This window comes from Cuculus canorus, chromosome 1 (genome assembly GCF_017976375.1).
Source record: "Cuculus canorus isolate bCucCan1 chromosome 1, bCucCan1.pri, whole genome shotgun sequence".
Taxonomy (NCBI): Eukaryota; Metazoa; Chordata; class Aves; order Cuculiformes; family Cuculidae; genus Cuculus; species Cuculus canorus.
The window spans coordinates 1,956,710-1,981,012 of record NC_071401.1 but is presented as its reverse complement, the minus strand read 5'-3'; the positions used below and the strand labels follow the sequence as shown (position 1 = coordinate 1,981,012).

The window sequence follows — 24,303 nt, the reverse complement described above, 5'->3', positions numbered from 1 at the left end:
TGGATAGTCATGTAAACATGCAACACAAACTGAACTAACGTGGCTCTATGAGGTTTGCGCCTAAAAAGAGAAAGTTGAGCCATAAATAAATGCTGATTCATGAGAAGCTCAACATGAGCCAGCAATGTGCGCTCAAAACCCAGAAGGCCAACCGTATCCTGGGCTGAATCAAAAGAAGCATGACCAGCAGGGCAAGGGAGGTGATTCTGCCCCTCTATTCCTCTCTTGTGAGACCTCATCTAGGGTATTCTGTCCAGTTTTGGAATCCCCAACATAAGAAGGAGATGGAACTGTTGGAACAGGTCTGGTGGGGAGTATTCCTGCCCATGGCAGGGGTGTTGGAATCTTTAAAGTTCCTTCCAACCCAAACCATTCTATGATTCTATGATTGACTGCGATGAAGGGACAAATTCTGATTTTAAACAATATCAGGTCCTTCGGTGTTGCTGGTGCCACCTCTATTCTTTTCTGTGCTTTTATTTTCTATCCTATATTTTTATTTTCCTTGTCATTAGAGAAAGAACGAACAACTGAACAATAAGTTAGACATCCCTTTCAGTCTTATGTAAAGTAGTTAACGCTTTCTGAAACACGGAATTCACAAAATCTTTACTGTTCAGGGACTAATGTTAAGGTGGGCAAACAGTTCCATAATTTCAAAAAAAAATAAAAAATTGATGTTTAAATGGACTTTTAAGCATTCACAGAGGTAAAGTTTTATTTATTTTCCATGGATGTAATTCAATTTTTCAAAAAGGCACACTGAGCTGAATCTGTCAGTAATTTCTCAGAAAAATGTAGCATTTTCATGCTATTTTTTCTCCCTAGTGAAGACCTTTTGATCTTTCTTCCAAGACAGTGTATTGTCCTCCCACTCACTGACCTAAGCATCACTTCCACAAGCATGAAAACAGACAACATTAGTTTTTTTCCTCAGATCATCTTTCATTGCTGATATTGCCCTTCTTCCAAGTAATTACGTTAGGTATTTACTGGATTCTTATACCATCATAGAATCATAGAACAGTTTGGGTTGGAAAGCACCTGAAAGATCATCCAGTTCCAACCCCCCTGCCATGGGCAGGGACATGTCCTACTAGATCAGGCTGCTGAAGGCCCCATCCAATCTGGCCTTGAATACACCCATGATGAATTTGTGTACAAAGCTCCGGTTTTAACTCACACCCATATAGGCAGAATGGGAAAACAATATTTGAAAAGCAAATTTTCTCCTTTGTGTATGTTTATGTTCTGATCAAAACACCTGTTTCGACTAAAACCCCAAACCCTAATAGAAAAATCAGCATTAACAGTTAAGTAATCTCAGCAAAATGTAGCCACTTACCTGTTCAAAAGTATTCTTTTGAAATTCTTCAAATCCAAAAATATCCAGTACTCCAATTTCAAATACCTGGTCACTGAGGAGGAGGAAAGATAATAGAGATAATAAGAATTGAAGCAAGTGACTAATGTATTTGTTGTTTCTCACAAAAGTAGTTTTGTTCTAGTCTGAAAGAAGGCTATATTTCAAAAACACAGTGTAAAATACACAATCAGGCCTTGTACACAACAGTATCAAAATTCTACCCGCCAACCTACTGCATGGAACACAAATGAAAAAGCAGTGCTCAAGGTTGTTTCAACAGCCATTTTAAAAACAAAATTTGTAAGAGAATGGAAAAAAAAAATCTTAGCTTATTTAAAATCGTTTTTCTAAAGGTGTTACGTCTTCCAGTTTATGTTTCTTTGACAGTCAGAACTGCCTCTACTAAATATACTTCAAGGGAAACCTGTGAAAGCAAAGCCCACTCAACGTCAGCATCAAGTACAGGTTGTGAGCTCAGGCTGCTCAAGAGGTTACATCTCTCAGGGGAAAGAACAGTCAGGTCTAGGGCATAAAGAAGACAGATGTTTCTTCTCTGTATATATAAAAGGATACTGTTAGCAGTGGATCTACTTTGTCACATGTCACTGGAAGGGCTTTTATTTTGGCCCAGTGGAACTATTAGAGCAGGACAGTCACCTAGGATTTGTACAGAAGTGGCAAATGGACCAACGTGTTATTATTATGTATTTACTTGGTACTAAGTCCTCCTAAACCTGATCTGGAGAAGGACATAAGGCCACTACGGGGAGTGAAATTTATGTTTTGTGGTATCTTGCTGCCTGTTTGGGAAGGATTTGAGAACTCTGTGTGAAAGGGCCAGACTCCCTGAGGTTAAGCTTCTTTATTTTCTTCAATCTATCAATAGAGAACATAAAAAGAACAGTAAAAAAACTTGTTGCAGTTTGCCGATGCGAATGCAGCAGGACATTCTCCAGAGTAAAATGGTCTGCCAGCAGGATGAAAGACTGCATTATAATGAATGGCTCCATGGAACAGGAAAAATCAGCAAAGGAAAAATCATTCAGCTTCCTGAGAAAGAAAATGGACACTTTGTAAAGCAGATGAGTTTTTATTTCTCTTTGCCAATATAATTTGTGAATGCATGGGGTTCTATACTTACAAAGATCATGCATCCTGCTGTTTCAGAAATCTACTTTTTTTTCCCACATTTTTCCTCCATGTTCCATGTTTCCTCTATGCCTAAAACTGTGTACATCAGGATATCATAGAATTATAGAATCCCTTGGTTGGGAAAGACCTTTGAGATCATCAAGTCCAATCATACCTGTTCACTACTAAACCACATCCCCAAGCACATCATCTACCCAACTTTTAAATACCTCCGGGTATGGGGACTCAACCGCCTCCCTGGGCAGCCTCTGACAGTGCCTGAGAACCCTTATGGGGAAGAAATTTCTCCCGATTCTAATCTGAACCTCCCCTGGTGCAACTTGTGGCCATTCCCTCTTGTCCTATTGCCTGTCACTTGGGAGACAAGATCAACACCCATCTCGCTACAACCTTTCAGACCGTTGTACATGGTGAGTTGGTCTCCTCTCAGCCTCCTTTTCTCCAGGCCAAAAAACCCCAGTTCCCTCCACTGCCTCTCACAAAGCTTGTTCTCCAGCCTCTTCCCCAGCTTTGTTGCCCTTCTCTGGATGTGCTCCAGCACCTCGATGTCCTTATTTGTAGTGAGGTGCCCAAAACTGAACCCAGGATTTGAGGTGTGGCCTCATCAATGTGAGTCCAGGGGGATAATGAATTCCCTGCTCCTGCTGGATACACTGTTCTGATACAGGCCAAGATGCCATTGCCATACAGATGTAACGGAGAAAAAAGTAATCAACTGTTGAAGCACTTTAGGAATGTTCTGTTACAATCATTGTAAACACTACCATCTATTTCGGTGAGCCCTACAATTAAATTCTTACATAACAAACAAAACAAGATAAGTCATAAAAAAAAATGAGTACTACAAAACAAGCTAGAAAAAGCAATGCTCAGGGACAAGCAGAGCCTTCTTCAGGAATAATACCCAAGAAGTTTCTCTTCCATTTCCATGGCAAATTAGTTCAACGCATGACTGATTGTCACAAGATCAGCTACATACGTAAACGTGGACACAGAGAGTTGCATCATAAATCTACTTGAGAATGACTTTCTTGGGCAGGAAAGGTTACTGTGAGGTCAATTAACCTTCAAGGGAATTTGTACAACAAGAAGCATAAAGATATCACCACTTCCTCTCTAGCAATGAGTGTGATTTAAATTGTGTTTGAAAATGTAAGCCTCATTCTCAAGTGTTCCTGATTGGAACCATAGAATCATAGAATATTTTGGGTTGGAAGGGACCTTAAAGATCATCTAGTTCCAACCCCCTGCCATGGGCAGGGACACGTCCCACTAGATCAGGCTGCCCAGAGCCCCATCCAACCTGGCCTTGAACACCTCCACGGATGGGGCAGCCACAACTTCCCTGGGCAACCTGTGCCAGTGCCTCACCACTCTCATTGAGAAGAAATTCCTCCTTATGTCTACTCTAAATCTGCCCCTCTCCAGTTTATACCTATTGTCCCTCATCCTATCACTACAAGCCTTTGTGAACAGTCCCTCCCCAGCTTTCTTGGAGGCCACCTTCAGGTACTGGAAGGTCGCTATAAGGTCTCCTCGGAGCCTTCTCTTCTCCAGGCTGAACAACCCCAACTCTCAGCCTGTCCTTATATGGGAGGTGCTCTATCCCTCGGATCATCTTTGTAGCTGGGTCCATCTCTGGACCCATTCCAACAGCTCCATATCTTTCTTCTGTTAAGGATTCCAGAACTGGACACAATACTCCAGGTGAGGTCACACAAGACAGGAATAGAGGGGCAGAATTACTTCCCTCACCCTGCTGGCCACACTTCTTTTGATGCAGCCCGGGACACAGTTGGCCTTCTGGGTTGCAAGTGCACATTGCTGGCTCATGCCGAGCTTCTCATTGACCAGCACCCTAAGTCCTTCTCTGCAGGGCTGCTCTCAATCACATCATCCCCCATTGTGTACTGCAAATGTGGATTGCCCCAACCCAGATGCAGGACCTTATACTTGGCCTTGTTGAATCTCATTAGATTCTCACAGCTCCACTTCTCCAGTCTGTCCAGGTCCCTCTGGATGACATCCCATCCTTCCAGCGTGACAACTGCACCACTCAGCTTGGTGTCCTCTGCCAACTTGTCAAGGGTGCACTCAATTTCACTATCTATGTCATTGATGAAGATATTAAACAGCACCGGTCCCAGTACAGACCCATGAGGGACACCACTTGACATGATCTCCATCTGGACATCGAGCCACTGACCACTACTCTCCAGATATGGCCACCTAACCAATTTCTTATGCACCGAAAAGCCCACCCATCAAATCCATATACTTCACAGTTATTAAGAGCTATTTAAGATGGATGGAACAGCTTAACCTTTCTCTCTGATTCAATGAATAGATGTGAAGCTGGATAGCTCACATCCCCGTTGAGTGCTATATCTGTTATTTTGTCAAATCAGTCTCCTTATCGATTCTCAAGGAATACATAAAGAGTTGTATAAGGAAAAGAGCTAAACAAACTGACATAATGAATTACTGCAAATCGGGGAAAAGAGGAGTCTGGCCCTAGTTTTTAGAACTCCAGCCATAGCAGCCAGCTTATTGACTACACAAAATAACATTCGTTATCAAAACTGTGGTATTTCCAAGAAATATCTTGATGCACTGGAATGCATCTGTTGACAGGAAAACATGTCACGCCATTTTTTTTACGAATGCCTCCTGATAATCTTGGACTTGCATGATCAGAAGATGCAGCACACAGTACAGGAAAAAGCTGGAGGTTTTTTATGATTAATATCTTGACTACCAGGCAAGTACACCAAAACAAGGATCTGCATCCTCTACAATAGTGACAGTTTCATGGAATCATAAAATGGGTTGGGTTGGAAGGGACCTTAAAAATCATCCAGTTCCAACCCCCCTGCAATGGGCAGGGACACTCCCCACCAGAGCAGGCTGCTCAAGGCCCACCCAACATGGCCTTCCACACTTCCAGGGAGCGTGCAGCCACAACTTCTCTGGGCAACGTGATCCAGTGCCTCACCACCCTCAGCATTAAGAATTTCTTCCTAATGTCTAATCTAATTCCTCCCTCTTCCAATTTAAAGCCATTCCCTCTGTTTCTATCACTACACGTCTTTGTAAAAAGTCCCTCCGCAGCTTTCTTGGAGCCCCTCTTTAGGTACTGGAAGCTGCTCTAAGGTCTTCCTGAAGCCTTCTCTTCTCCAGGCTGAACAACTCCAACTCTCTCAGCCTGTTCTCATAGTAGAGGTGCTCCAGCCCTCTGATATTTTATTACTACATCGTGGCATTTATTTGCAAAATCTCATCAATCATTTTAGTAATTTTCTGTATTAAATTATTGCTCAGCTTTTGAAAATTAAACAGCAATAGACAGCACAGCATCAAAATTAAAAGTGGTGCTTTATATGTGGCTACAAATTACATTGCTTTGGGTCTTTTCTTTCTTCTTGTCTTCCTCTGGTTTATACCACATTTCTTCTCAAAGGCAAGGTCCATCTATGTTTTTCTTGGCAAGCTGTCAATCATATTAATTCCAGCAAAATTACTTTCCTTAAATTAATCTTAGCAGAGATTCCCAAGGCAAACCACCTCATGTTTATAAATGAAAGGGCATGTCACCAGCATCTAAAGGAACAAATATTAGAAAAAAAGCCCTTTTTTAATGCAAAAATCACCTTATTTTACTTTATTCTTCTATGGTTACTAAACATCACGGATACTTTTCCTCATTATCCTTCAGAGAGTCGATATTTACTATGTATAAATAAAACAGCTGTTGTTTTAGTGGGGACTGAGACCTTGATTTCAAGTTTGAGAATATTTCTTAGCACAGCAATTAGAAAAGCAGCAATTTGCCAATATTTGAAGAATGGTTTTATCTCTTTGACCAGAATGCAACTGTAAATAGTTATAAACAGTCATAGATAGTAATCGTAACTCATTTGATTTTTGAGATTTACAAAACAGCCTTTTGACTGAAAATATTTTACAGCGTCACCAGTTTTGCCTTTTTCCTCAGAATGACATTTCATAGAATCATAGAACCATAGAATCATAGAATCATAGAATAGTTTGGGTTGGAAGAGACCTTAAAGATCATCCAGTTCCAACTCCCTGCCATGGACAGGGACACTTCTCACTAGATCAGGCTGCCCAAGGCCCCATCCAACCTGGCCTTGAACATCTCCAGGATGAGCCAGCCACAACTTCCCTGGGCAACCTGGGCCAGTGCCTCACCACTCGCACAGTGAAGAAATTCCTCCTTATGTCTAGTCTAAATCTGCCCCTTTCCAGTTTATAGCCATTGTCCTTAGTCTTATCACTACAAACCTTTGTGAACAATCCCTCCCCAGCTTTCTTGTAGGCCCATTACAGGTACTGGAATGTTGCTATAAGATCTCCTCGGAGCCTTCTCTTCTCTGCAAAGGTGTTATTTCTGCAAAGATGTCCTTATAGCCTAGAAATAGCTTTTGAACTTGTACTCTTAACAACTGCATTATAAAGAAGCTACATAAAAATTCTTAGCAACTCCTGAAAACTATACGTACACCAGACATCCTGTCTGATGATCTACTGCTTTGGCAGATATCTTGACATTCATCAAGAGATGCTCTTGACACGCTTGCCATTCTTGGCAAGGTGAACAGAATATCCTGTGTTACTCTTCCGATCCAATACTTCAGACAAACTGACAGGATGTTATTTGATCAATCTTTTTTTTTAATACCGGAAGCTTTTCAGTTCTGAAATCATAGAATCATAGAATCATAGAATCACTTGGTTGGAAAAGACTTTTGAGATTATAAGTGTAACAGTACCTGTCCACTACTAAAGCATATCGCTCAGCACCTCATCTACCTGTCTTTTAAATACCTCCAGGGATGGGGACTCAACCACCTCCCTGGACAGCCTCTGACAGGGTCTGAGAACCCTTTTGGGGAAGAAATTTTTCCTGATGTCTAACCTGAACCTTCCCTGGTGCAACCTTAGATCGTTTCCTCTCATCCTATCACCTGTCACTTGGGAGATGAGACCAACAGTAGCCTCGCTACAACCTCCTTTAAGGTAGTTGTAGACAGTTATAAGGGCTCCTCTCAGCCTCCTTTTCTCCAGTCTAAAGAAGCCAAGTTCCTTCAGCCATTTCTCATAACCCGTGTTCTCCAGCCCCTTTACCAGCTTCACTGCCCTTCTCTGGACACGCTCCAGTCCCTCAATGCCCTTCTTGTAGTGAGGGGCCCAAAACTGAACACAGTAGTTCATTCCAATTGTCATTTTTTTTCTAATCCACCTACATAAAGCAGTGAGGTGAATCTGTTGAGGTAGGATAATCTAACATGCCTTTTTTTCTGCCCCAGATACATTTCTTGCTTTTCCTCCAACTTCTGCCAGCAACCAGGAAGGAAGCCAGTTGGTTATGTCTCATCAGGATAAACTAGAAGCGATAATGTTTAATAAAGAAATATTTCTAGGATTAGCTGATAAACTAGCTTTTAAAAGTAGGCTCTCAAAATCCTACTAAAGACTCTCTCAGTTCTCCTGGAGAAAAGGTTACAACGATTGTCAGAAATATGGTTCTTGAAGGGAACATGATGACGGCTCATTGTTAGATATATCCATCATTTCAAGCAATTATTAAAATAAACTTAATTCTGAGACTTTTAAGAGACATTTTTCTGAGATTTTTTTTTAAGAATCTGAGTTTTTGCTGAGATTTGGTGTCGTTGCCACATCTCTCAGTCATCTTGCGCAACAACTGCCATTTGCCTTTTAATATTCATAATAATATTACCTTATCCAAGTGTAAATGGTACAGATAAATCATAGAATCAAAGGACGGTTTGGGTTGGAAGGGACTTTAAAGATCATCCAGTTCCAAACCCCCTGCCATGGGCAGGGACACCTTCCTCGAGATCAGGATGCCCAAGGCCCCATCCAACCCGGACTTGAACACCTCCATAGATGGGGCAGCCACAGCTTCCCTGGCCAACCTGGGCCACTCTCATGGTGAAGAAATTCCTCCTTATGTCTAGTCTAAATCTGCCCCTCTCCGGTTTATACCCATTGCCCCTAGTCCTGTCACTACAAGCGTTTGTGAACGGTCCCTCCCCAGCTTTCTTGGAGGCCCCTTTCAGGTACTGGAAGGTCACTATAAGGTCTCCTCAGATCCTTCTCTTCTTCAGGCTGAACAAGCCCAACTATCTCAGACTGTCTTCTATGGGAGCTGCTCCAGCCCTCTGATCATCTTTGTAGCCTTCGTCTGGACCCATTCCAACAATTACATATCCTTCTTCTGTTGAGGATTCCAGAACTGGACACAGCACTCCAGACGAGGTCTCACAAGAGAGGAATAGAGGGACAGAATCACCTCCCTTGACCTGCCAACTATGATTTAGGCAACTATAAATGGTCTGGTCACTTTTATGCACAAAACTGAAAATCAGCATACTTATTTGAGTGGAAGTAAGCCTAAAAGAGGTAAGAGTCTTGGGAAGAAGTTCACCTAGAAAATTTTCATAGTAATAAAACCAGTAGAGTAGTAAATCATCATATAAATGAGTGAATATAAACAATAATAATTTTTAAAAAGCAATTATAAACACTTGTGATAAATTTAAATAGCTTTTCTCTAATCCCATTCTAAAGGCCAATTACAGAAACACAGTTTCTCTCCAGTGCATTGCTTTAAAACAATATCAAGATGAATATAGTAATAAACCTAAAAAGTGCCTTGCAATCAGTCCAAACTAACATCCATGGTTATAATTTAGTTTTAACTAGACAAAATCATAAGTAACTTTTCATGAAAGAGAACAACATTTTCCGAAGCTACATTATCTCAACAGTGACATCAAATCTCTTGCTTTATATTTATGGAACAATATTTGAGGGGTTGGAACTAGATGATCTTTAAGGTCCCTTTCAACCGAAACTGCTCTATGATTCTATCATTCTAATCTAGTCTGAAATAATGAATTTGCTGGATTGTGGCAACAATTTTTCCTCTATACTTAACAGCTCTAGAGTTTGGTCTTTGCAGCTTTTCATAGAATGATCTCCACTTCCTTTAGATCTAATGGTAATCATGACTTTTTTTTTGCCTGAACTCAGCCACAAGCTAATTCATGGTAAATATAAATCAATATTAATGACCAAAATCGTGTAGCTTCACCATAAAAGTTAAACCCAGCCAACTAGTTTCCAAGATCAAATATTTCTCTTAGAGTTAACAAGCCAATGAATTGAATTTTATTGCTACATAAATTCTCACTGAAGTACAATGGAAGTACAGTTAAGCTACCTACCCAAGGGGGTAAAGCCCCTCCCACCATAGAGGAGAATCAGGTTTGCGACCACCCGAGGAACACGAAAATATATAAGTCCATGGGACCTGATGAGATGCATCCCAGAATCCTGAAGGAATTGGCAGATGTGGTTGCAAAGCCAATCTCTGTGATAGTTGAAAAGTCATGGCAATCAGGAGAAGTCCCTGGTGACTGGAAGGAGGGAAACATTGTGCCCATTTTTTAAAAGGGTAGAAAAGACGACCCTGAGAACTACAACCTGTCAGCCTCACCTCTGTGCCTGGGAAGATCACAGAACAGATCCTCGTAAAAGCTATGCTAAAGCACATTGAGGATGGGGAGACGGTTACTGGCAGCCAGCAAGGCTTCACTAGGGGCAAACTGTGTATGACAAACCTAGTAGCTTTCTATGATGGGGTAACCACAGCAGTGGACACGGAAAAACCAACAGATGTCATCTATCTGGACTTCTATAAAGACTTTGACACAGTACCCCACAACATCATTTTCTCTAAATTGGAGAAATATGGATCTACTGGGAAGTGTCCCTGCCAATCACAGGGGGGTTGGAACTAGATGATCTTTAAGGTCCCTTCCAATCCAAACGATTCTATGATTCTATGATTCTATCTCACAACAAAACAGGAAAATTGAGTTATGAACCTTCAAGTTTTCTCATAAGGCTTCATTCCACTTGACAAATAGTAATTGTGTAAATTTCTGACCAGAGAATAAAGCATAACCTGGAATGTATTAGCCACATAAGTTAATGATTTAGGTGGATCTTTATGATGAGTTTTATCAAAACTGCACCAAACTGGAGGAATAATTCTACTCATTGCTAGAATTGCTCAGAGGTTTATGAAGTATATCTGAACAATGAATCACACACTCAAGCATTGACTTGTGTTAATCTAATTCCAACTCAAACTGTGCCATACCTTGATTTACTACTAAAGGTTATGCAATATAATTAGGATTGACCAAAAAAAAGGAGGTGGGGAAGGTATTTTCTTATCTTAAGCTGGCTAACTAAAGTGAGGTTGAAATATCAATGAAGGCTGGTCGACTTCATTTTCATTTAAAATAAGCTATTTAGCTTCAAGTTTGGAAAAGGACCTGAGGCTGAATTTGGCCTGCTAAAATGTAATATGTCTTGTCAGCACTGCCAATATATCCTGAACTGGTTAGTTTCCTTTAGCCAGCCTAAATGAAGGCTCCCCTTTTCACAGAATCAAAGAATCACTTGGTTGGAAAAGATCTTTGACATCATCAAGTTCAACCATAACAAATCAGATAGCAATAAAAAAACGTGCAGACTTCAAATCACCAAGAAAGCAGTTGTGCCCCTGTATTCGGCATTGGTGAGGCTGCACTCGGATACTGTGTTCAGTTTTGGGTCCCTCACTACGAGAAAGGCATTGAAGGCTGGAGCATGCCCTGAGAAGGGCAAAGAAGCCAGTGAAGGGGCTGGAGAACAAATCTTATGAGAGGTGGTGAATAAACTGGGGTTGTTTAGCCTGAAGAAAAGGACGCTGAGAGGAGACCTTATCACTGTCTACAACTGCCTGAAAGGAGGTTGTAGAGAGGTGGGTGTTGGTTTCTTCTCCCAAGTGACAGACCAAGAAGAAATGGCCTCAAGTTGCACCAGAACAGGATCAGATTAGACATCAGGAAAAATTTCTTCCCCAAAAGGGTTCTCAGGAACCGTCAGAGGCAACCCAGGGATGTGGTTGAGTCACCAATCCTGGAGGTATTTAAAAGATGGGTAGATGTTGTGCTCAGGGATATGGTTTAGTAGTGGACAGGTATAGTTGGACTCAATGATGTCAAAGGTCTTTTCCAACCAAACAATTCTATTATTCTGTGATCCTCTGAAATTCTTAACAACTCTAAAATAGAGCACTTGATAAATATGAAGCTAATGCAGATTTAATATAAGAAAAAAATTACTTATTCTTTTTGGAAGTTCCACGTCTTTTGTGGATCTGATCATCTAATTAGGTCTTCTGTCTTAGTTTGCTATTTTGATTCTCCTGAAACTTCTTTTTTTTGTGTTTTTTGTTTGTTTGTTTGTTTGTTTCGTGACTGCTCCACTGACACACATTTATTAGCATTCATTTTTTCTAAGAAGCCACACTGGAGAGCAACAGCATTGATTTAGCAGATGATAACCCAGTGACACCCAGAACATTCTTAAAACATTTAATTCAGCTAAGTTTAAACATTTGTTTGAAGACCTTCATTCTGGCAAAAAAAGAACAAGAATATTCTACACTAAAAAAATCCACAAAGCAGCTTATTTTGTCAAAAAAATTATCTCATTCTGTATCACTAGCTCTTATAAGACTCCTAATTTTAACCATCAATCTAGATTCCTGCGTAAATTACCATGTCCCCTTCCACAAGCAAATAAATAAATACGTTACCAAGGGAATGATTTGAAGGAATGGTCAGTGTTTTAAAGATCTAAGAGCCACTGTCATGTCATAAAATGCTTTAAATGATGGAATTGCATTTCTTTTATCGATCTGGATTTGAACAGTAGTAGTTTGTAATGGTACTCCTACCTGCCAGTTTCATCTTGATTTTGAAAGCAGCAATTGATTGTGTTGACTAAAAAGCTAAATAAACGACCATACAGAGATTTTGCTAAGAGATCCCGGTAAAATTCTGCAATCTCTATCGTGTGCCTCCGTACAATCATGTCTCCTAAGAGAGAAAGCAGAAAATGGAAATGAAATCATGCTGTAAAGTTTGCCTTAAGTAATTTTAGTTACAGTAAGCCCTCCCACCCATTTACGTCTCCTCTGTCAAACTTAAATACGGTGTTGCTTCTTTTCTGATGGCCTCAGTGAAGGATGAGAAGTCTCAACACTCACAAGAGCTTTCTATTTGGAAACATGGAGCTTTGTATTTTTTTTCAATAGAAAAAGTTATGTGTACCACAGAATTAGAATTTTACTGAAAAGAACCTTTACAAAACTTAATATCTAACCTGTTATCTTGACACGCTTTTGTAAGATTAATCAAATTAGGATTTCATCAGCATCAGATGGTGAAACTGCTTTGCTCCATGCTACGCAGACATTTCTAATTCAGCAGCCCAGTCAGACTTACTGTATGGCAAATAACCCTAAATATTCCTCTGAGAGAACATTTACAAGGCTGTACGAGAAATAAAAAGCTTTTCACATTCTCAAGTCAGGAGGATCAAAATGCCTTCAGCTCTGAGCTATGACAGCCTGGAAAAGATTACCTTTAAAATACTGAACATCACTTGTTAAGGCTGAAGCAAGCTCATCTGGCGAAACCTGCAGCATCCATGCCACTGAAATGAAAAGAGAACTTTAAGAAAGCTTGATCTGTGCATATTTACTTTTTATTACAGATTTTCTTATGTAGATACTATTTTTGAACAGCAAAAGAACCCACACTTTAAAGAGTGCTGTCACAAGAGTAATCAAAATTAATGAACGCATAAAATCACATTACTATAATCAGCACTCTGTGAAGTTTGAGCATACGTATTTACAGCTTTCTTTCCCCTTGAAAGATTACTCAGGACTTTCCCCAGGGCTTGGCAGATTTACTCTAGTTTTAGAGTTAAGGTATGCTAATTATTGATATTGCCTATCCATAAGCCACTTTGAGGAGATTTGTTAGTGACCAAGAGGGCAAACTTCAAAGCATGAAAACAAGAGATCCTTTTGAGACATAGATTTTGAATGTAAGGAATTCATCTCAAGGCAAGTTCTTCAGCTGCTGACAAGCAGAACAAGAGCACTTTAAGACTGCACAAAACTCACTGTACAATTTCTTTTGGCAAATAATAACATTAAATATGACATTGAATTAGACCATTTGCAATACTAGCATTTTATTTCATCCCATTAAAACCCTTAGTTTACAAAACATCCAAGACAATACTTGTCTTCCCACAGTGCCATATGAATTTGAAAAGTCACTTTTATGTCTCCTTGGAACTGTGTTTCCATCTGTTGGTGAATCAACGCAACTGCACTGCTGTTGGACCAAGCAGGTGACCCTCCAAGGTCACATCCTACTGACCTTGCTCCAGGAGCTGCAGGTCTGACACGAATGCTGTTTCAGTGTCTGTCAGAGCTGTGAAGCGAATGTCTCCAAGATGCAGGATTGCCGAGAGAATTACAAACAGGTTCTCCACCTCCTGCAAAAATTTAGCACAGAATTAAAGATGAAGAAGAAATCTATTGGGCACACCAGTGAAAAGCAATGCTTTAGAAAAATACAAGTTCTGTTAGTTTGTATCATTGGCATTTGCTAAGATAAAAAATATTCATGAGTGAACTCTTAAAAGGAAATTTGGATTACAGAAATCAAACCGGAACCTACTTAGGACACAAAACAACAAGATTACCTTCTTTTTCTTTGGTTTTCCTGTAAATCACATTAACTACTGAGTTAAGAAGGTTGTTCACAATGTGAGAAAAAACACTGAAATATCTTTAAAGCATGCATTATGATGCATTGTTACTCTGTGATTATTTCTGCACGAAACAAGTGTGTTTTCTCCATAGAAAATTTACATCAAGACAAATTCTGCATCTGGGAATAGCAAGGTTTGTTTTTCCCTCAGTCAATTGCATTCACAAAGTGTCTAGCTCTAAATTATAACAGATTACTGGAAGCAAAAGCTGTAGTTAAGGTTTAAAAGAAGCAATAGCAACATCCCTTACCCATACGCTTTCCTACGACGATTGCATGTTATGCTTTGATGCCTCTAAGGCTGTGAAGGAGTTACAGAATCGTAGAATCATAGGATGGTTTGGGTTGGAAGGGATCTTAAAGATCATCCAGTTTCACCCCCCCTGCCATGGGAATGGACACCTCCCGCTAGATCAGGCTGCTTAAGGCCCCATCCAACTTGGCCTTCAACGCTTCCAGGGATGGGGCAGCCACAACCTCCTTAGATAACCTCTGCCAGTGTCTCACCACCCTCAGCATCAAGAATTTCTTCCTAATGTCTAAACTAAATCTTCCCCTTTCCAATTTAAAGCCACATCCCCTGGTCCTATCACTCCATGCCCTTGTAAGAAGTTCCCCCCCCAGCCTTCTTGGAGGTCCCCTTCAGGCACAGGAAGGCTGCTGCAAGGTTTTGCCGGAGCCTTCTCTTCTCCAGGCTGGACAAACCCAACTCTCTCAGCCTGTCTTCATAGCAGAGGCCCTCTCATTATCTTTGTGGCCTCCTTGCTCAAACAATTCCATACCCTCCCTCTGTTGCAGATTCCAGAACTGGATACGGTATTCCAGGTGAGGTCTCATGAGAGTAGAGGAGCAGAATCACTTCCCTCGCCCTGCTGGCCACGCTTCTTTTGATGCAGACCAGGATACAGTTGGCCTCCTGGGCTGCGAGCGCACATTGCCGGCTCATGTCGAACTTCTCATCGACCAGCACCCCAAGTCCTTCTCTGCAGGGCTGCTCTCAATCACATGATCCCCCATCCTGTATAGAAACTGTAGATTGCCCCAACCTAGGTGTAGGACCCTGCACTTGGCCTTGTTGAACCTCATGAGGTTCTTCCAGCCCCACTTCTCCAGCTTGTCCAGGTCCCTTTGGATGATATCTCGTCCTTACAGTGGGGCAACTACACCACTCTGCTTGGTGTCATCCGCAAACTTTCTGAGGGTGCATTCAATCTCACTGTCAATGTCATTGATAATGATATTGAACAGCACCGGTCCCAGTACAGACACCACTCGTCACAGATCTCCATCTGGACTTTGAGCCACTGACCACTACTCTTTGAATATGACCATCCAACCAGTTTCTTAGGCTTTACAGAAGTCCAGATAGATGACATCTGTCGGTTTACCCGTGTCCACTGCTGAGGTTACCTCATCATAGAAAGCCACTAAGTTGGTCATACAGGATTTGCCCCTGGTGAAGCCATGCTGGCTGCCCGTAATCACCTCCCTGCCCTCCATGGGCTTTAGCATAGCTTCTACGAGGATCTGTTCCGTGATCTTCCCAGGCACAGAGGTGAGGCTGACAGGTTGTAGTTCTCAGGGTCATCTTTTCTACCCTTTTTAAAAATGGCCACAATATTATCCTTCTTCCAGTCACCAGAGACTTCTCCTGACTGCCATGACTTTTCAAATATCATGCAGATTGGCTTGGCAGCCACATCTGCCAATTCCCTCAGGACTCTGGGATGCATCTCAACAGGTCCCATGGACTTATATATGTTCAAGTTCCTCAGGTGTTCACGAACCTGATCCTCCTATACTGTGGGAGGGGGTCTAACCCCCTGGTCACCATCTTGCTGTCCCATGACCCAGGAGGGGCAAGGAGAGCAGTTATCGGTGAAGACTGAGGCAAAAAAGTCATTAAGCACCTCAGTCTTCTCCTCATCTGTTGATACATGATCCCTATTTCCAACCATCACCGGGGGTACGTTCTCTTTGACTTTCCTCTTTTGATTGACATACCTGTAAAAGCCCTTCTTGTTAGTTTTTACTTCCCTTGCCAAGTTCAGCTCCAGCTGCATCGTGGCCTTCCTGACTTCATCCCTACACAACCGGGCAGCGTCTCTATACATGTCCCAGGTTACCTGTCCCTGCTTGCACTAACCATATCCCTGAGCATTTCATCTACCTGTCTTTTAAACACCTCCAGGGATGGGGACTCCACTGCCTCCCTGGGCAGCCTCTGACAGGGCCTGAGGACACTTTCCATGAAGAAATTTTTCCTAATGTCCAATCTGAACCTCCCCTGGTGTAACTTGAGGCCATCTCCTCTCATCCTATCACCTGTCACTTGTCACGAGACCAGCATCGACCTCACTACAACCTCCTTTCAGACAGCTGTAGTGAGTGATAAAGTCTCCCTTCAGCCTCCTTTTCTCTAGGCTTACAACAGTTCTTATACTCAGCCCTCCATTTCTTCTGATTCTTCTCACACCTCTGTCCTCCTGAACCTCTTCTTGATTAATTTTCCAAATTATCTTCATCATTAGCTTTATGGGATTAAAGACAAACATCACACCTATCTTTGTGTTGCTTTTGGGGGGAGTTAAATCAGCTCTTTCAAATTATTCAGCTCCGATTTTGTTGGACTAAATATGTGTTTATTTCTTTTCAGGTGGTGTTAGCAAAGGCACTTGGAATGTGTGTTTCACAAAATTAAAAGAGACAGGGAGATAATCAGGAAGAGGGAAAAAACCCTGTGGGTTTTATGAGGTTCCTGTCATATGGGATTTGATTGTTTCTTTTTATCTATGTAATTTAATTGTTCAGAGTATTATACCTTGAAGCTGTTTTGTGAATCTTTAAGAATGAGAAAGATTTACATTGTTGGTGCTGTGTCTAATTAAAAGTGATTACAGTAATTTCCCTGGAGTGAACTAGTACTGTATATTGTTTCAAGGTCTTAACCAACAGAAAAAAAAAAAAAAAAAAGAAAGACAGAAATACACCTCTTTTCCCTACAAAAGGTTATCAGTGAGAGCTCCTTTTGGCTTGTTTTTAACTAATACAGTGATTTTAGCCACAAATAACACAAGCTTGCGAACTTACCAGGCTATTGAATCCCATAGCACCTAGAGCTTGTTTTAGCATGGCTAATTTCTCCCTGTTTTGAGGGTTGCCTGTTAACGTTGTGTCTTCCAGTATGGTCTGGCTTAGGTACCTGCACAGAAGAAAAGCAGAATATATAGCATTTACAAGGATGGTGTCAAATCAAAATTGGAGGTTAAAAGACAGCTTTGCCCTTTTAACCAGAGATTTATTACATTTTTTTTTTCCTCAGTCTTTGGAAGGAACAGTGTCAATGACAGAACGCTCCATGTTTCTTTCCTTAAGCTTTTGCTTAAGACTACCTTTTAGCCCCACACAAAAGGTAAAACTTCAGGCTCAATTTATACCTCTGACAGCTTTGCCATTTTTGCACTACAAGAGATTCCTCTTCAGAAGGAAGATTTGAGGACATCCTCTGATAACCCTGACTGCTTTAAATTCCTTTCCTGCTGGCTGGGGAATAGTTGAGCTCTTATCTTCCTGATCCCATGATGATCATTTGCTCCCTTAGCAGCTGAATGGGTGACAGTCATACTCAGCATCTCTTAGAACAAAGTAGTGACTAAGTACACAGAGCAAGAAGTGCACAGCCCTTAAGCTCTGCTTCGTACACTGTGAAGCAAAAGGCTTTCACAAACCTTCCCAAAAAAAATGATTAGAAGAGAGACTTCTAGTGCAGCTAACTCAGAAAGGAAAACCAGAACCAATGTAAAGAGTACTTACGCAAAACAGAATAATCAAAACCCGTAGTACAACAGAGAAGAACAGCAACCTAATCTTTACAACAAGATATCTTGACTCTCTTGAAATATGTCTATAGGCCAGATTTTTAAATATTCTCAAGCGTCTTCATACAGCTGAAATCGCTAAGAATGAGGTGTCTAAATATCTTATGGGATTTCATATTTAATTAGATCATGCTGAGAATGTAAAAATGTTTTATTTTACCATTATCATTAAATTATCACTAATGACATACACATTCATCACACAATCTACAATCTTCACAAACATTACTTACATCAACCAAAGAATTCCCCACACCTAAATCAAAGGAACATCATTCTGACACCAACAAAGATGGACAATTCATACATACTCCACCCCTCATCCCTTCACCATAATTACAAGAGCAAAAACCCCCCACAATTATTCTGCTCTATAACCATGTTCAGTCTGAGACCTGTCACATCAAGTTGGGAAACAATACTTGCTTAATTGGTAACAATTCTTGTTCACAATCCTATTCTCATTGAAATATAGAGGACTTGAAAATATAACTGCTATTACCACAGGAAGGCTGGCTATGCTCTAGTAACAATGGTAGCTCTCGTAAATGTGACCTGTTACGTGAATATGTGTAGCTTTTAGAAACACGTGGAAGTATGATCTAGTATTTGCACTTTTCTAACTGATAATGAGGATTATGAGGTGTACGCGACTAATCATAGAATTACTGATCCATAGCATGACAGAACAGTTGGAAGGGACCTTAAAGATCATTTAGTCCCACTCTCCCTGCCATGGGCAGGGACACCTCCCACCAGACCAGGACGGCCAAGGACCCATCCAACCTGTCCTTGAACACAACTAGGGATGGGGCAGCCACAACTGGGCAACCTGTGCCAGTGCCTCACCACTCTCATCGTGAAGAAATTCCTCCTTATGTCTAGTCTATATCTGCCCCTCTCCAGTTTATAGCCATTGCCCCTAGTCTTATCACTGCAAGCCTTTGTAAACAGTCCCTCCACAGACTTCTTGGAGGTCCCTTCAGGTACCTGTAAGTCACTACAAGGCCTCCTTGGAGCCCTCTCTACTCCAGGCCAAACAACCCCAACTCTATCAACCTGTCCTCGCATGGGAGGTGCTCCAGCCCTCTGCTCGCCCTCGTAGCCCTCCTCTGGACCTGTTCCAGCAGCTCCATATCCTTCTTCTGTTAAGGATTCCAGAACTGGACACAATACCCCAGATGAGGTCTCACAAGAGAGGAATAGAGGGTCAGAATCCCCTTCCTCGACCTGCTGGCCACATTTCTTTTGATGCAGCCCAGGATATGGTTGGCCTTCTGGGTTGCAAGTGCACACTGCTGGCTCATGTCGAGCTTCTCATCAATCAGCATTCCCAAGTCCTTCTCCACAGAGCTGAAACAATGAGCGCATTTTTAATGGATTGATAACAGATTTAGCAGTGTGGATTTCCACTGGAGTGATAATTGGATGAGTTACACCAGCAGGTGGGCACAGGAAGAGTGATGGGTTAAAAGAATACGTGCCTGGATGCAAAAGCAGTTTTTACACCCATAGGAGAATGCAATCAGCAGATATCTCAAGTACAAACAAGTCTTTCTTCAGTGGCTAAAGCTGGTGGATCAACAAACCTTTGAGAACACAGGCCTGTGAGCACTACTGCTAGAGCTCTGCACCATTTCCTTGTGGTTACTAAAAACATGAATTTTGTACAAATCAGGGAGATATAAATGATAGCATAGCTGCCAAATTTGCTAGAGGGGCCTCCAAGAAAGCTGTGGGGGGAACTTTTTACAAGGGCATGGATTGTTAGGACAAGGAGGAACGGCGTTAAACTGTAATGAGGAAGATTTAGATTAGACATTAGGAAAAAATTCTTTACGATGAGGGTGGTGAGGCCCTGGCACAGGTTGCCCAGGGAAGTTGTGGATGACCCCTCCCTGGACGTGTTGAAGGCCATGTTGGATGGGGTCTTGAGCAGCCTGGTCTAGTGGGAGGTATCCTTATGCATGGCATAGGGTTGGAATTGGATGATCTTTAAGATCTCTTCCAACTCAAACCACTCCACAATTTTATAATATAAAGTACATATCAGATTTATTCTTTTTCCTGGGGTTTATTACATTGCCTGTATACTTCAAAAGGACAATAGAATACATCTGATGATACTGAATCTGACATAGAATCTACTGGTACAAAGATTAATCCAGCCGAAAATTTTCCACCATTCCAAACTGCTGTGTGAGCTTATAGCTGTTCAGTTGAAATGTCAGTGGCATTTTTGATCCATAATTAGGAGATTTACAGCACCATCTACTCTGCTATCAAGACAGGGCTTTAAAATAAGGAATTTAGATTTAGACTGAATATAAGGAAGAAAATTTTTACAATGAGGATGGTAAAATATTGGAACAGGTTGCCCACTGAGGTGGAGGCCCCATCCCTGGAAACATTCAAGGTCAAGTTGTTATGGGGATCTGAAAAACCTCATCTAATTAAAGGTGTCCCGGATCCTACAGGGGGCTTGGACTAGAGGACCTTCATGATCCCTCCCAACCCTAAGCATTCTATGATTCTATATCCTATTGATGAATAGCTGGAGGACTTGGAAGCTTATGGCAAAACCCTTCATCATCTGTTCTCCCACAATAATTATTTGCATACTGAACAGGGAATAGTCTTTCCTGTCCAGTAAAGAGAATATTGTATAATTCTCCTATTTAACCCCATTTAATTAGCTCTTTTTATTACAGTTTAAGTGTTACAGGGTATCATAGTAGCAAAAAGGTGTGTACACTACTAACACCGGTACTGGTATAGTAAAGTGACAAAAGGACCCTCACTCCATTGTAGGAAAGAGTCGAGCTGTGATACGAACCCACACACAGCAGTTCTTGCCTTCAGCACAACCACTTCTTGCTGCTACAGCAAGGGGCAAACTGGGTACTCGCCAAACTTAGATGCCTGTGGCTCCAACTACACATCCATAAACTGCACAATCTGCCAGGACATGCCTGTTGGAAGAGAATTTGACTTTCCCAGTAGAAATCTCCTGAAGATTTAATCAGCAGATGCGCTGGTGCCCTTGGAAAGGGCTGCAGCTGGACATTTTAAGGAGGAATTTCTTCACTATGGGAGTGGTGAGGCACTGGAACATGTTGCCCAGGGAAGTTGTGTCTGCCTCATCCCTGGACATGTTCAAGGCCAGGTGAGAAGGGGCCTTGGGCAGCCTGATCTAGTGCGAAGGGTCCTTACCCATGGCATGGGGGTAAGTATTGGGTGATCTTTGTGGTCCCTTCCAACCCAAACTATTTTATGATTCTATAATTCTATGGCAAAGATCTTTGAGATCATCAAGCCAAATTGTACCTATCCACTACTAAAACATATCCCTAAGCTATATGGAAGCAGCACAGAAGAAATATTTAATATAAATCACTTTGATTGGAAACAGATAAGATATTGGAAGCATTGGATAAGTTATTGAAGGCATTCATACGCTTCTGGTGTTGTAAAGGCTTTTATTACAGCTTGACCTTAATTAAGATGTGTAATTAAAAAAAGCCTCACACATCTACCATCCCAGTGTTAGCTTCTATAAAATGTTGCAACAATTGTTCTAGAAACAAACACAGACCATGCATGTCATGACATTTTATGAAGTGATTTCAGGCCACTGGAACAGCAAGAAAGAAGTAAATTAGAGTTTTCTTCTTGCCAGGTTTACATGTACTCTTAAATAGAAAAATGATTATTTCTACCACTCTATATTGACACAATTCAGCAAAATATTTATGTGTATCTAACTTCCAACTCATGCTTCATCATGCTGATTCCATTTAAATCTTAGTATCATAATAAATGTTATTAAGAATCATAACTGGTAGTTATAGGTTGAAATCCTGTGTTGAACTTCACCATGAAGGAAAGACGAGATAGAGAAATGGGTCTGTGTAAACCTCATGACATTCAACAAGCTTAAGTGAGACAGCAGGAAATACACATTACTGGAGAGCTAGAATTCAAGATGCCCTAAGCACTGCCTATATTACTTTCAGCCACATTACCATTTCACACATTTAATTCCACATGGTGCAAATGTAGTATTACACAAAGAATCCTAAATTGTACCTATATGACCTAAGTGTAGTACAGAAATCACAGTAAATGAGGCTAATTATCTCAAATGAACCACTGCCCCAACATAGCTATGGTACCTTCTGCACTGCACTGTCTGAGGTGTCGTTGCTACACTCCACAATGAGCCACACAGATTTACCTTTTGCCCCTATCTCTATATACACAGTTTTAACTGGATTTTTTATGTTACAAAATCTTCATTAATTGATGCTTTGTTACTAGAAAATTCTCAAGAGAGCTAATGATATAGGCAGATGAAGCAGCATTTCATAACCAGGTTCCAGTTCTAATACAATCAATATTCATGTTGTGGGTGTCATTTAATGTGGCACTGTATTAAGAAGCATGGATTAACAAGCTGAATCCCTTCCTTCCCCTTATTAGTGCTGCCCAATGAACTACGCACCTCCACAATCATGTGAAAAGTGTGGCGCATTTGCCTTTGCTGTCCTCATCCCTCCTCCAGCTCAGCCTGGTACCCCTGATTTAGCACAATGGTCATTACTGAAAATTCAACATTAGCACATCATTTAATGTTCACTTTAAGCTAAGTTGGAAATGTTAGTATCTCAGATGTGCATGAGTTCCAGAAAAATATAACAATTTATAACTGGGACTATTGGAACGGGTCCAGAGGAGGCCACAAAAAGATGAAAGGGCTGGAGCACCACTGCTATGAGGACAGGCTGAGAGCGTTGGAGTTGTTCAGCCTGGAGAAGAGAGGCTCCAGGAAGACCTTAGAGTGGCCTTCCAGTACCTGAAGGGAGCTATAAGGAAAGCTGGGGAGGGACTTTTAACAAGGGCCTGGAGTAATAGAACGAGGGGGAATGGCTTTAAATTGGAAGGGGGAAGATTTAGATTAGACATTAGGAAGGAATTCTTCATGCTGAGGGTGGTGAGATACTAGCACAGGTTGTCCAGTGAGCCCCCTCCATGGAAGCCTTCAAGGCCAGATTGGACAGGGCCTTGAGCAGCCTGATCTAGTGGGATGTGTCCCTGCCCATGGCAGAGGGGTTGGAACTGGACGATCCTTAAGGTCCCTTCCAACCCAAACCATTCTATAATTCCATAAACCAGTTTTCATATGTAAAGAAAACAAGTCATGGACCCATGAGCTACAATCATTTTTTATATGAGATAATTTTGAAGTATATTATCAACGTTTTAACTAGATATTGGTGAAATTTATAAGCGGGTACCCAGCTACCTGTTAACTTTTAAATCTGATACTGTGGCTCTTAACCCAGTTAAGCTATATTTAATGAATCAGCGTTTTAAAAGTAGCCAATGCTGGTGGAGAAATACCTTGAGGCTCATAAACATAATGACATCTACCTGGCAACTAGTGCCAAAGTGAGTCTTAGTGCAGGAATACAGTATTACTCTTGGTTGTAGGGGCAAAGTTCAAAAACAGTTTCTGAAGCATTTGAAGATGTGAACTGGACCAGTTTGCACTTGCAATCTGGCCTTGAATGCTTCCATGGAGGGGGCAGCCAAAAATCAGCTGATTTACAAGAAGACTTCTTCTTCCCAGACATGCAGGCAAGGCACTGTTTATTAATGTAAATATACTAAAACAGTGATTCTGAACAGTAAGATACCTTTAATGCCCTTTAACTCGGCCAATAAAAAGTTAAGGCTCCCTCAAGACAGTAGTCACTCTAGTGACATTTGAAATACTGGGAAGCACATATTATTTACAAAAGAGTTAGATTACTTTTAAGAATGATTAACATAATTAAGAGGTAATGATTATTTACATATCATAGTCCAAGAAAGTCTCACAGAATCATAGAATCACTTGGTTAGAAAAGACCTTTGAGATCATCAAGCCCAACTGTCCCTGTCCACTACTAAACCACATCCCCGAGCACTTCATCTCCCCATCTTTTAAACACCTCCAAGGATGGGGGACTTAACCACCTCCCTGGGCAGCCTCTGCCAGTGCCTGAGAACCCTTTTGGCAAAGCAATTTCTCCTGATGCCTAATCTGGACCTCCCCTGGTGCAACTTGAGGCCATTTCGTCTCATCCTATTACCTGTCACTTGGGAGAAGAGACCAACA

The 24,303-nt window shown here is 41.3% G+C and overlaps 1 protein-coding gene across 3 annotated transcripts in view; it reads right to left on the bottom strand.

Moving 5' to 3' along the window:
* Positions 1-24,303, bottom strand: part of MYO16 (myosin XVI) — a 394,275-nt gene that overhangs the window by 130,272 nt on the left and 239,700 nt on the right. For all 3 annotated transcript variants that reach the window (XM_054050575.1, XM_054050567.1, XM_009560753.2), the window contains exons 17-21: positions 17,353-17,464; positions 13,867-13,984; positions 13,055-13,126; positions 12,366-12,507; positions 1,346-1,418 (exon numbers count right to left, since the gene is read on the bottom strand). In XM_054050575.1, coding sequence (XP_053906550.1) covers positions 1,346-1,418; positions 12,366-12,507; positions 13,055-13,126; positions 13,867-13,984; positions 17,353-17,464 — 517 coding nt within the window. The remainder of the gene's footprint in view (positions 1-1,345; positions 1,419-12,365; positions 12,508-13,054; positions 13,127-13,866; positions 13,985-17,352; positions 17,465-24,303) is intronic.